The 11,767-nt window shown below is 67.1% G+C and overlaps 1 protein-coding gene across 1 annotated transcript; it reads left to right on the plus strand.

Moving 5' to 3' along the window:
* The first annotated feature begins 2,618 nt into the window (after positions 1-2,618).
* SLC12A9 (solute carrier family 12 member 9) lies at positions 2,619-11,712 on the plus strand. The gene is made up of 14 exons (XM_051847686.3): positions 2,619-2,717; positions 3,296-3,492; positions 3,654-3,788; positions 4,022-4,153; positions 4,474-4,782; positions 5,171-5,278; positions 5,364-5,475; positions 5,718-5,875; positions 5,974-6,056; positions 6,192-6,316; positions 6,418-6,610; positions 6,753-6,927; positions 7,082-7,228; positions 10,495-11,712. The coding sequence occupies exons 2-14, from the start codon at positions 3,312-3,314 to the stop codon at positions 11,382-11,384; spliced, it is 2,748 nt and encodes a 915-aa protein (XP_051703646.1). The 5' UTR covers positions 2,619-2,717; positions 3,296-3,311; the 3' UTR covers positions 11,385-11,712.
* The last annotated feature ends 55 nt before the right edge of the window (positions 11,713-11,767 follow it).

The following is an 11,767-nucleotide window of genomic DNA, read 5'->3' on the forward strand; positions in this document are numbered from 1 at the left end:
ACAGCCAGAGCTGGGCCAGGCCGAAGTCAGGAGCCCGAGCCCCACGTGGGTGAGCCGTAGGCCGTGGGCCGCCTCTGCCGCCCTCCGAGGTGGACTGGAAGTGGAGCAGCCGGGACTCCCGCCGGCACTGTGACACGGGAGGCCGGCGTCACTGGGGTGGCTTCTCCCGCTCGGCCACTGCAGTTCTGACAGCCATCACAGCCCTGCATAAGGTCTTCCTGTTTCTTTCCTTCTTTTTTTGACAGGCAGAGTGGACAGTGAGAGAGAGAGACAGAGAGAAAGGTCTTCCTTTGCTGTTGGTTCACCCTCCAATGGCTGCCGCGGCCGGCGCACCGCGCTGATCCGATGGCAGGAGCCAGGTGCTTCTCCTGGTCTCCCATGGGGTGCAGGGCCCAAGTACTTGGGCTATCCTCCACTGTACTCCCTGGCCACAGCAGAGAGCTGGCCTGGAAGAGGGGCAACCGGGACAGAATCCAGCGCCCCGACTGGGACTAGAACCCGGTGTGCCGGCGCCGCTAGGCGGAGGATTAGCCTAGTGAGCCGCGGCGCCAGCCAAGGTCTTCCTGTTTCAACAAGGGTCGGGCCTTAGACATTTGCCTGATGAACCGAGAGGTGGGGCTGTGGCACCGCTGAGGACGAGGTCCCAGGCTGGCTCTCGGGAGTCCAGGCAGGGCGGAGCTAAGCCACCCACGGGCCGGGGGGTTGCGTGTCAGCCACGGACATTCCAGGGCGTCACTGGAAACACAACATTTAGCTGCTCATGAGACCACCCCGGGCTGGTCTGCGCCCCTCCTCTCAGGGACATGTGGCAGCACGGGGCTCAACGGACAGCGCGGGGGCAGGCGGCAGGCCTGGCGGAGGATCCACTTGGGGTGCTTGCTTCAACACCGGGGTTCGTGCCCTGGCTCCACTCCAGACTCCACGGCCCCCCATAAGACAGCAGACGAGGGCTCAACAGGTTGGGTCCCAGGGCCAGCGCTGTGGCGTAGCCGGTTAAGCCACCGCCTGCAGGGCCAGCATCCCATACGGACACTGGTTCGAGTCCCGGCTGCTCCTCTTCCCATCCAGCTCTCTGCTGTGGCCTGGGAAAGCAGTGGAAGATGGCCCAAGTCCTTGGGCCCTGCACCTGCGTGGGAGACCTGGAAGAAGCTCCTGGCTTCGGATCGGTCCGGCTCTGGCTATTGCGGCCACCTGGGGAGTGAACCAGTGGAAGGGAAGTTCTCTCTGCTTCTCATTTTTTTTTTCTTTAAATATTTGAAAGAGTTACAGAGAGAGGGAGAGACAGAGACAATCTTTCCTCTGCTGGTTCACTCCCCACATGGCTGCCCCAGCCAGGGCCGGGCCAGGCTGAAGCCAGGAGCCAGGAGCTCCATCCGGGCCTCCCACGTGGGTGCAGGGGCCCCAGCACCTGGGCCATCAGCAGGCAGCTGGATGGCAGCCAGCACTGGAACCGACGCCCACACGGGGTGCCAGTGCGGCAGGCCGGAGCTTCGCCCGCTACGCTACAGCGCCGGCCCCAGTACACAGCTTTTTAACAGAGGTCAGTGTGACAGCAAGGACTGTATCACCGGCCAAGGTCCAGTTCCCACGCCTGGAACAGCAGCAGGGCCCACCTCACGGCACGCATGCCGTGCAGAGCTGCAGACACCCGCACCCCGTTCCCGAGCGCCGGCTCGCTCCCTGTCTCTCACACCTGCCTTCGAGGGAGTGTCCAGGGCGTCGCAGTCCACAAAGGACAAAACGGGGGCTGACCGTGCACGCCAACCTCAGGCAGCGGCCGATGGCGCCCTCTCGTGGCGAAAGAGAAGAACGCGGCGCCTGGGCGCAAGGAGGCTGACAGTGCTCACCTATCTCGGGCGGCGGCCGATGGCGCCCTCTCGTGGCGGAAGAGAAGAACGCGGCGGCTGGGGGCAAGCAGGCTGACAGCGCTCGCCTATCTCGGGCAGCGCCGATGGCGCCCTCTCGTGGCGGAAGAGAAGAACGCGGCGGCTGGGCGCAAGGAGGCTGGCGGCTGACCGCGCTCGCCTATCTCGGGCAGCGCCGATGGCGCCCTCTCGTGGCGGAAGAGAAGAACGCGGCGGCTGGGCGCAAGGAGGCTGGCGGCTGACCGCGCTCGCCTATCTCGGGCAGGGCTGATGGCGCCCTCTCGTGGCGGAAGAGAAGAACGCGGCGGCTGGCCGGCCCCGGGGCGAGAGGTCTGCGCTGGGGGCTCGGCGTGAGGCCGGGGCTCTGCGGCCGCTCTAGGGCTTTCACAGCCGGCAGCACCAGAGCTCCTGAAGGGGCCAGTCAGCACCGCCCCGAGTCCCCGGAAACGTACCTGAGCCAGGTGTCGCGGCCCCGCCCACCTCCAGGCCGCCTTCCACCGTCCCCGCACGCCCCTTTCATGGGGACAGCGTCTCCCGGGAGCGCCTGCGGCGTCCAACCCGCGCCGGCCGCAGGGGCTGAGCGCCCCGGGGCCCGTGGTCCACACCTGGAAGAACGCGCAGGTCCGCGACGCGCACGTGGAACCCGGGCGGCGGCGGCGGCGGCGGCGGCCGGGGCGGGGCGTTTCCTGGGCACGCCCACGGGGCGGGGCCGACGCCGGGGGCCAATGGCGCGCCGGGCAGTGGGCGGGGCAGGCTCGGGGCCTGGCTTCCCGGCAGCCGCCGCGGACTGTGCCGGCGCCCGCGCCCCTCGGCGCTTGGCGGACCCCTGTGCCCGCGGGGCTCCCCCGGGGGGTGAGTGGGCGCCGGGCCGCGGGGGCTCCTGGGCTGCGGCGGGGAGCGCGGGGAGCCCCGGCGGCCGGGTGCGGGCAGCGGCGGGGTGGGGGCGGCCGCGCTCGGAGGGCCCGGAGCCGGCAGCCGGCGGGGGGTTTCTGTTGGGGCGATCGGGGCGGGGGTGGCGTCTGGGGGACCCCGTGTGGATGGGAGGGTGGGGGGCACTGGCAGGAGGGCGGGGCTTTGGAGGGTCGGGAGGTTTCTCGCCGGGGGTGGGCGGTGGCCCGGGGCGGCCCGCGGGGCAGGGGGCGAGGCGGGCTGCCTGGCGGGAACTCACTTCCCTTTTGGGGGACTTGCTTCCTCTTGCACCGCCGGGGGGGGGGCTGGGGGAGCCGCCGCATCTGTCACCCCGGCGTCGTGCGGGAGGGGCGGCCGGGAGGCTGGGAGGGGTCCCCACGCTCACGGGGAGGTGCGCTGTGTCCACGTCCGAGGGGCAGCGGTGTGACTGCCGGTGAGTGCGCGCGCGCGCGCGCTCGCGTGTGTGTTGAGGGTCTTCTTGGGGAGGGGGCTCTCCGTGCAGCGTTATGCCTCCTTTGCAGGCCCTTTCGCTCAGCCATGGCCAGCGAGAGCTCGCCTCTGCTGGCCTACCGGCTCCTGGGGGAGGAGGGGGCTGCCTTCCCTGCCAGTGGCGCGGGGGGTCCCGGAGGGGCGTCTGCTCGGAAGCTCTCCACCTTCCTGGGCGTGGTGGTGCCCACAGTCCTGTCCATGTTCAGCATAGTGGTCTTCCTGAGGATTGGTGAGCGGGTCTGGGTGGGTTGGCACTTCCTGGGGGAAGGGGGGGGCTTGCCGAGGGGGTTCCCCGTGTGTAGCTGTGGCCTGAGGGCTGGCGTGGGGCTGGCGCGGGGCTGGCGCGGGGAGCACTCCCTCCGCCTCACCTGCTTTTCCGCTCCTGCCCAGGGTTCGTGGTGGGCCACGCCGGGCTGCTGCAGGCCCTGGCCATGCTGCTCGTTGCCTACTTCATCCTGGCGCTCACCGTCCTCTCGGTCTGCGCCATCGCCACCAATGGCGCGGTGCGGGGCGGCGGAGCCTACTGTATCCTCCACGGGCAGTGGGCGGGGGTCTGGGCCGGTTTGCTGCTGGGAGAGGTGTGCACTGGGGGACCAGCCTCGCCGTGCACTGGAGTGGGCAGTGCCATCGGTCGGGCGGTCCTCACTCCCCAGATGAGGGAGCTGGAACTTGGGGGCTCGGGGACAGGGCGCGGCCGCAGCGAGCTGGCCCGTTCAGTTTCTTTTCCCTTAACGCTCATCCCTTGCTTCCACCGTTAGTCATGATCAGCCGGACGCTGGGCCCGGAGGTCGGGGGCAGCATCGGCCTGATGTTCTACCTGGCCAACGTGTGCGGCTGTGCCGTGTGCCTGCTGGGGCTCGTGGAGTCCGTGCTGGACATCTTCGGGGCTGGTCGGTGCCCCCCACCCCCCACCCTCTGCCTGTTCCGGGCAGCTCTGTGGTGTGGCGGGGTCTGGGATGGTGGGATCGGAACAGGCTGACCTTGGCAGTCTGCAGCTGCTACGTGTGTGGGGGACGGAGGCGTCCCAGAGCTGGCCCTTGCCCACTGGGAGCCTCCTGGCTGTCTTGGCTAAAGCTGACAGTGCTGGGGAGGAGCCGGGGGAGGGGTCTCTCTGGCTGTGGGTGGGCAGAGGTCCTGCCTTGGGTGCTCGCTGGGGCTGGGCTCCTCTTCAGGGCCAGGCCTTCTAACTCTGTCCCTGCCCCGTCTGCAGATGCCACAGGCCCCGGTGGGCTCCGGGTGCTGCCACAGGGCTATGGCTGGAACCTCCTCTACGGCTCCCTGCTGCTGGGCCTCGTGGGTGGGGTCTGCACGCTGGGCGCCGGCCTCTATGCCCGAGCCTCCTTCCTTACCTTCCTGCTGGTCTCCGGCTCCCTGGCCTCTGTGCTGGTCAGCTTTGTGGCCGTGGGGCCCAGGGACATCCTCTTGACCCCGCGCCAGGGCCCCAACGGCTCCTCCCTGCCGCCCAAGGTCGGCCACTTCACTGGCTTCAACAGCAGTACCCTGAAGGAGAACCTGGGCGGTGAGCAGGGTGTCCCTGGCCGGGTGGCCCTCCAGGGTGGGGGCTGGGCCCTCGGAACCCCCGGAGATAGAGCAGGTGTGGGGCGCTCAGGAGGGCTGGACCGGGGAGCAGCCCAGCGCCCTGCAGACCCACCCAGGGGGCAGAGAGCACCAGGCGGTCCCCGCACGGGGAGCCCCGGAGCTGCTCTAAGGGGCACCCCAGGAGTCGGGGGGGGTGCAGGGAGAGATGGCTGTGAGGGGCAAGAGGAGACCAGAGAGGGAGGGAGACCTTGAGTCCAGCCAGCAGGGCCAGCAAAGGGGTCCGGACTGGGGTCTTAGTGCGGGCGTGGAGGGGCGGCGGGGTGGGGGCACTGTGGGGTGTGGGGAGCTGACGCCCCCGTGTCCCTCAGCCGGCTACGCCGAGGACTACACCACAGGGGCCATGATGACGTTCGCCAGCGTCTTTGCCGTCCTCTTCAATGGCTGCACGGGCATCATGGCGGGGGCCAACATGTCAGGTGAGAGCCCCCGCCCGCCGCGGGGGACCGGCCGCGCGGGGTGGCCGGACGGCTGAGCTCCCTCCCTCTGCCCCCTGCCCTCCAGGCGAGCTGAAGGAGCCCAGCCGGGCCATTCCCCTCGGCACGATCGTGGCCGTGACCTACACCTTCTTCATCTACGTCCTGCTCTTCTTCCTCTCTAGTTTCACCTGCGACAGGTGAGCCCGTGGGTGCCCTGGCTGCTGGGGCGAGGGGCCGCGGGGATGGTTTGTGCCCGTGGGGAAGCGGATGCAAGCGCCAGGCACCCGGGACTGCTGTGAGCGCTGGGCTGGGGGCTGCGCCATGTGTACAAAGACCCGGCCTCTTGCACGTGGGCCGAGGCAGCGAAAGCCAGGGCTGGCCCTGGGCCGGCTCTCGTCCCGGCAGTCAGGGCTGTGCCGGCTGCGCCCCCCACCCCCAGGACACTGCTGCAGGAGGACTACGGCTTCTTCCGCGCCATCAGCCTCTGGCCCCCGCTGGTGCTGATCGGCATCTACGCCACGTCGCTGTCGGCCTCCATGAGCTCGCTCATTGGCGCCTCCCGCATCCTGCACGCCCTGGCCCAGGACGACCTCTTCGGTGAGCCGGGCCCTGAGCACGCGTGGCCTCCCGTGTCCGCCGGGGCTGGGGCCGGTGCGGCCCAGGCTCACGTGCCCGCCGCGGATCTGTCTTCACAGGAGCCATCTTGGCCCCGGCCAAGGTTGTGACCCGCGGCGGGAACCCCTGGGGGGCCGTCCTCTACTCCTGGGGCCTAGTGCAGGTAGGCCTTCCACTCCCAGCTGCCATGCCCCCACCCCACGGTGCAAAGGAGGCGGCGCTGGCGTTTTGTGGGGTGGCTGGCGGCACACGTTGGGGTGCACCAGCGCTCTGATGGCTGCCCTGGCTCCCCGCCCAGCTGGTGCTCCTGGCTGGAAAGCTGAACACGCTGGCTGCCGTTGTCACGGTCTTCTACCTGGTGGCCTACGCCGCGGTGGACCTGTCTTGCCTGAGCCTGGAGTGGGCCTCGGCCCCCAACTTCCGGTGAGAGGCTAAGGGGAGGAGGGTGGTCCGGCCCCGGAGCGGGGCGGGGTCGGGGGGCAGTGGGGGCCGGCCCTGAGCTCCCTGCCTTCTCCGGACCCCAGCCCCACCTTCAGCCTGTTCTCCTGGCACACCTGCCTGCTGGGCGTGGCCTCCTGCCTGCTTATGATGTTCCTCATCAGCCCCGGGGCGGCCGGCGGCTCCCTGCTGCTCATGGGCCTGCTCTGCGCCCTGCTCACCGCCCGAGGAGGCCCCAGCAGCTGGGGCTACGTCAGCCAGGCTCTGCTCTTCCACCAGGTGAGGGGTGCCGGCAGCAGGTGGTCCGGGGAAGCCCCCACCAGGACGGGGCCGGATGGGCATCTCTGTCCAAGAGGGGGGCCAAAGGGGGCTACCTGCTTGAGCCCCCGCCCCGCCCCTGTCCCCTTGTCCTGGCCCCCAGGTGCGTAAGTACCTGCTCCGGCTGGACGTCCGGAAGGACCACGTGAAGTTCTGGCGGCCCCAGCTGCTGCTCCTGGTGGGGAACCCCCGGGGCGCCCTGCCCTTGCTGCGGTTGGCCAACCAGCTCAAGAAAGGGGGGCTGTACGTGCTGGGCCACGTGACCCTGGGGGACCTGGGTGAGTTGTCCCCCCGCCCACCCCGCCAGCTGCCATCCTCCCTGTCCCGTCCGTCTCGGGCGCCCCAGGCTTCTTCCCTGTGCCCGGTCCGGGTGGGATTCGGATACCAGGAGACCCGGAGCAAATGAACGCGACGCGCTCCCCTCCCCTGCAGATTCCCTGCCCTCGGACCCGGTGCAGCCGCAGTACGGGGCGTGGCTGAGCCTGGTGGACCGGGCCCAGGTGAAGGCCTTCGTGGACCTCACCCTGTCGCCTTCCGTGCGCCAGGGGGCTCAGCACCTGCTGCGGATCTCGGGCCTCGGTGAGCTGCGCTCTCTCTGCCCCGTGCCCTCCGCGGCCCTGGGAAATCTCTGCTCTCTTCCTCCCCGGGGGAAACCACAGGCAGTTGCACAGAATGAGCTCCCCGAGCTGGGAGGAGGCGCCGAGATAACAGCCGCAGGCACACAGGCAGCGGGCGATAGGGGCTGATAGGAGACATGCAAGCCGCACTGTGGCGGCTTTTTCCTTCATCAGTATTTTTTACTTGTTTTCGGTTTATGTGAAAGGCAGGCAGAGACACAGAGAGACACACAGACAGACACAGAGGTCTCCCATCCACTGGGTCACTTCCCAAGTGTCACCAACAGTCAGGGCTGGGACAGCCAGGAGCCAGGAGCCAGGAGCTGCAGCTGTGTCTCCCGTGGGTGGCAGGAAAGCCGAGTACCTGGGCCCCGGCTGCCGCCTTTCAGGGTATGTGTTCTTAGGAAGCTGGGACTGAGCTCGGGCACCCCCAGCTGCACCAAGTGCCCACCCCTCTTCTTCTTCTTGTTTGTTAATGATTTATTCAGTTAGTTATTTGAAAGGCAGAGTTACAGAGAAAGAGAGAGATGCGTATCTTCCCTACGTTGATTCACTCAAATGACCTCAATGGCTGGGGCTGGGCCAGGCTGAAGCCAGGAGCCAGGAGCTTTTTCCAGGCCTCCCACCTGCATGCAGGGGCCCGAGCACTTGGGCCACCCTCCACTGCTTTCCCAGGCGCATTAGCAGGGAGCTGGATCGGAAGTGGAGCAGCCGGGACTTGAACCGGTGCCCCTATGGGATGCGCGTTTTGCAGGCAACGGCTTAACCGACTGCGCCACAGTGCCAGCCCCCCTTCTTTTTCTCTGGACCAAAAATTGGAGCACAGGTTTTGAAGAGTACGCAGGGTCCTTCAAAAGGTTGTGGAAGCAGAATGAACAGATAGGTTTTGGTGCCAAAACCCTTTGAAGTCCATGCATACAGAGGAATCTTCGGAAAGCTCACAGAAAACCAAAGATGTCCGATTTCGGGGCCAGAACGCACGCACCTTGTAGCTCTGTGTTCCCTGCTGGTCTTCCCGGGCACAGTGGGAGAATTGTTTGAGTCTAGGACCGCCCCCCTCAACCACCAGCGTTCAGAGAAAGGCAGACCACGGTGCAGTGATGTGGACAGCCAAGGTTTTGTGGCGAGATGGTCACTCAGCCAGGCCTGAAGGGCACGAGCAGTAGGGCGTGGCCGAGCGCGGCCCCAGACACCGCAAAGGATGCTGGAGGGTACGGGCTGAGGCCCTCGCTGGAGAGAAGCCTTTCGTTCTTTCGTTCTTTATTTATTTGAAAGGCAGAGTTACGGAGGGAGGGGGAGCGACAGAGAGAGAGAGAGAGAGCGAGATCTCGCATCTGCTGGTTCACTAGCTACAATAGCTGGGACGGGGCCAGGCTGAAGCCGGAGTCTGGAACTCCATCCGGGGTCTCCCCGAGCGCTTGGGCCATCTTCCGCTGCCTCCCCAGACACGTGAGTAGGAATGCCGGACTGGAAGGGGAGCAGGCGGCCCTCAAACTGGCGCTCCCAGGGGAGGCCCGGTATCCCAGGCATCATGGAGTCCCATGACGCCGGCCGCAGGGAGCGTTTCCAGCTTCGTGACTTGGCGCTGCTGCCCCAGCTGGTACCCTGAGCTCCTCCAGGTCCACGCCGCCTGCCTCCTCCCTGGATCCTGGGACCTGCCACCTGAGCGCACACTCCCTTCCCCATTGAGTCTGGGTAAAGTTCAGCAGTGCTGCACATTGCCCTGGTCAGCATAAATCAGCACACTGGAAAATGCAGAGGAGGGGGCGGGGCTGCCGGGGTGCTGGGTGTGGGTGAGAGAGAGAGAAAGGTGACGAGCCCCTCCTCCCCCAGCTTGGTCTTTGCCCAGCCCCGCCCTTCGTGCAAACAGACCACCACATTTAGAGACCCGTGCTTGGTCCGGGCCCGTGCGTGGGGCACAGTGGGACTGTGGCATCTGCTGACGGCTCTCATCTGAGTGCTGGTTCCAGTCCCGGCCGCTCCACTCTTGACCGAGCTGCTGCCTACACTCCTGGGAGAAGAGCGGCTGACGGCTCAGGTGCCCGGGCTCCTGCCGCCCACGTGCGAGACCGGGATGGGGTTCCGGGCTCCTGGACTCAGCCTGGCCCAGCCGCCCTCATGGTGGCCACTTGGGAAGTGAACCAGCGCGTGAAAGATTCTGTTCTTTCCGTCTCTCCCTGTTGCCCTGCCTTTCAGATAAGTAACCATTTAAGAAAGAAAACAGGCTGTGGCAGGTAGTGCCAAGGAGAGGAAAGACTTTTCCCTGTAGATAGCCCTCCTGGCATGCACATCTTTACTTGATTTATTTTCATTTTATTTGAAAGCCTGAGAGACGAAGAGGTAGCGAGAGCTGTCATCCGTTGATTCGCTCCCCAGCTGGCTGCAGCGGTTAGAACTGGGCCAGGCCGAAGCCAGGAGCCTGGAGCTCCACGCAGGTCTCCCACGTGGGTGGCTGCTTTCCCAGGCACCTTCTCAGGAAGCTGGGTAGGAAGCCGAAGAGCCGGGACTCAGATTGGGATGCCGGCCTGGCAAGAGGCAGCTGGTTCCATCCTGATTGCTTAGACACTAAAACCAGGGAGTTGTTGCCAGGGACTTTGGGACATAGGAGACTGATGCACACTCAGAGTGGGCGGGCTTGGTTCACCTGCTTGCCCCAGTACCTACGGGCTGGTGACCTCACTGGTGGTGGCCCAGGTTCCTTATCTACAAAACCGGGAGAATAAACAGTACCTACCTCATCGCATGGCTGCAGGGCCCTGGGGAGTTCAAGTACCAAGTGCTGTCCATGCAAGGGGCCCCTCTACGGATCAGTCATCAGATGGCCAGGCCTGGCCGGCCTCCCCGCAGTGGGGCCCTGCCCCGAGCTGTTTCCTGGAGACTGACCGAGCAGGGTGTGTACCTGGCCCCTGGGGTCCAGCTCTCCCCTCCCTGGGCGGGGGGTGGGGTGCGGCTTACAGTGCGCATCCTACTCTCCAGGGACAGGGAGAGCTCACTCCTTAAAAAGAGCCCTAAGGTGCGCTTGGCTTATTTAAGAGCAGATTAGTCACAGAGATAATCAAATAAACGCATGTGAAAGTGTTTAGGAACACTCAGGTCATTACGCCACCGCGAGCGACGCCGGCCTGGCAGCCCCGGCGCGGTGGGAACCGCGCGCCCGGGGCTGCCGCGCGGTGCGTCAGCGTGTGCGAGTGGGCGCGTGCCCTTCCTGCCTCCCCTGTCCGCCCCCAGGTGGCATGAAGCCCAACACGCTGGTCCTGGGCTTCTACGACGACGCTCCGCCGCAAGACCACTTCCTCACGGACCCTGCCTTCTCCGAGCCCGCGGCCGGCGCCCCCGAGGGCGGCTCCCCGGCCCTGAGCACCCTGTTCCCTCCGCCACGGGCTCCCGGGAGCCCCCGTGCGCTCAGCCCCCAGGACTACGTGGCCACCATGGCGGACGCCCTCAAAATGAACAAGAACGTGGTTCTGGCCCGGGCCTGCGGGGCGCTGCCCCCGGAGCGGCTGAGCGGCGGCTCCCGGGGCCCCTCGGCGCCCCACCACGTGGACGTGTGGCCCCTCAACCTGCTGCGGCCCCGGGGTGGGCCCGGCTACGTGGACGTCTGTGGCCTCTTCCTGCTGCAGATGGCAACCATCCTGGGCATGGTGCCCGCCTGGCACAGCGCGCGGCTCCGCATCTTCCTGTGCCTGGGGCCGGGCGAGGCGCCCGGGGCGGCCGAGGGGCGGCTCCGGGCCCTGCTGAGCCAACTGCGGATCCGGGCCGAGGTGCGCGAGGTGGTGTGGGGCGAGGGCGCCGGGCCCCGGGAGCAAGAGGAAGAGGAAGAAGGGGACTTCGTCAACGGCGGGCGGGGAGAGGCGGAGGCCGAGGCCCTGGCGAGCAGCGCCAACGCCCTGGTGCGGGCCCAGCAGGGGCGCGGCACAGGCGGGGGCCCCGGGGGCCCTGAGGCCAGGGATGGCCAGGAGGGGCCCACCACGGCCCTCACCTTCCTGTACCTGCCAAGGCCGCCTGCCGACCCCACCCGCTACCCCCGCTACCTGGCGCTGCTGGAGACCCTGAGCCGCGACCTGGGCCCCACGTTGCTCGTCCACGGCCTCACCCCTGTCACCTGCACTGACCTCTGAGGCCAGGCCCCAGCTCATCCGGATTCCTGGACGATGAAGAGGGAGGGGCCACCTCCCTCCGGCCCTGCCCTTGGGACCTGGAGCCCCCCGCCCCGACCCCCAGGTGCAGATGCTAGGTGTCCTGGGCTCGGGCTGACCCGCCTCCTATGGGAGGGGACCCAGGGCACGGGTACCCCCGCCCGCCCGCCTGCCCGCCTCTCCTCCACTGGTGCCTTGACGGGAGGGGCTGGTCTCCTCTGCGACCCTAGGCTACCTCAGCCTGGGGTGGGGACGTTCCCTGTGTTTTATTTTTCTAACTGCTGACCGTGAATAAAAGACCAAAACACTACGGGCTGGCCTGACACTGCTGGCGGGTAGGTGAGAGGGAGGTGGTGGGAAGAGGT

The sequence above is a fragment of the Oryctolagus cuniculus genome, chromosome 19 (genome assembly GCF_051225735.1).
Source record: "Oryctolagus cuniculus isolate XC-2025 breed Fujian yellow rabbit chromosome 19, ASM5122573v1, whole genome shotgun sequence".
NCBI classification, from domain to species: Eukaryota; Metazoa; Chordata; class Mammalia; order Lagomorpha; family Leporidae; genus Oryctolagus; species Oryctolagus cuniculus.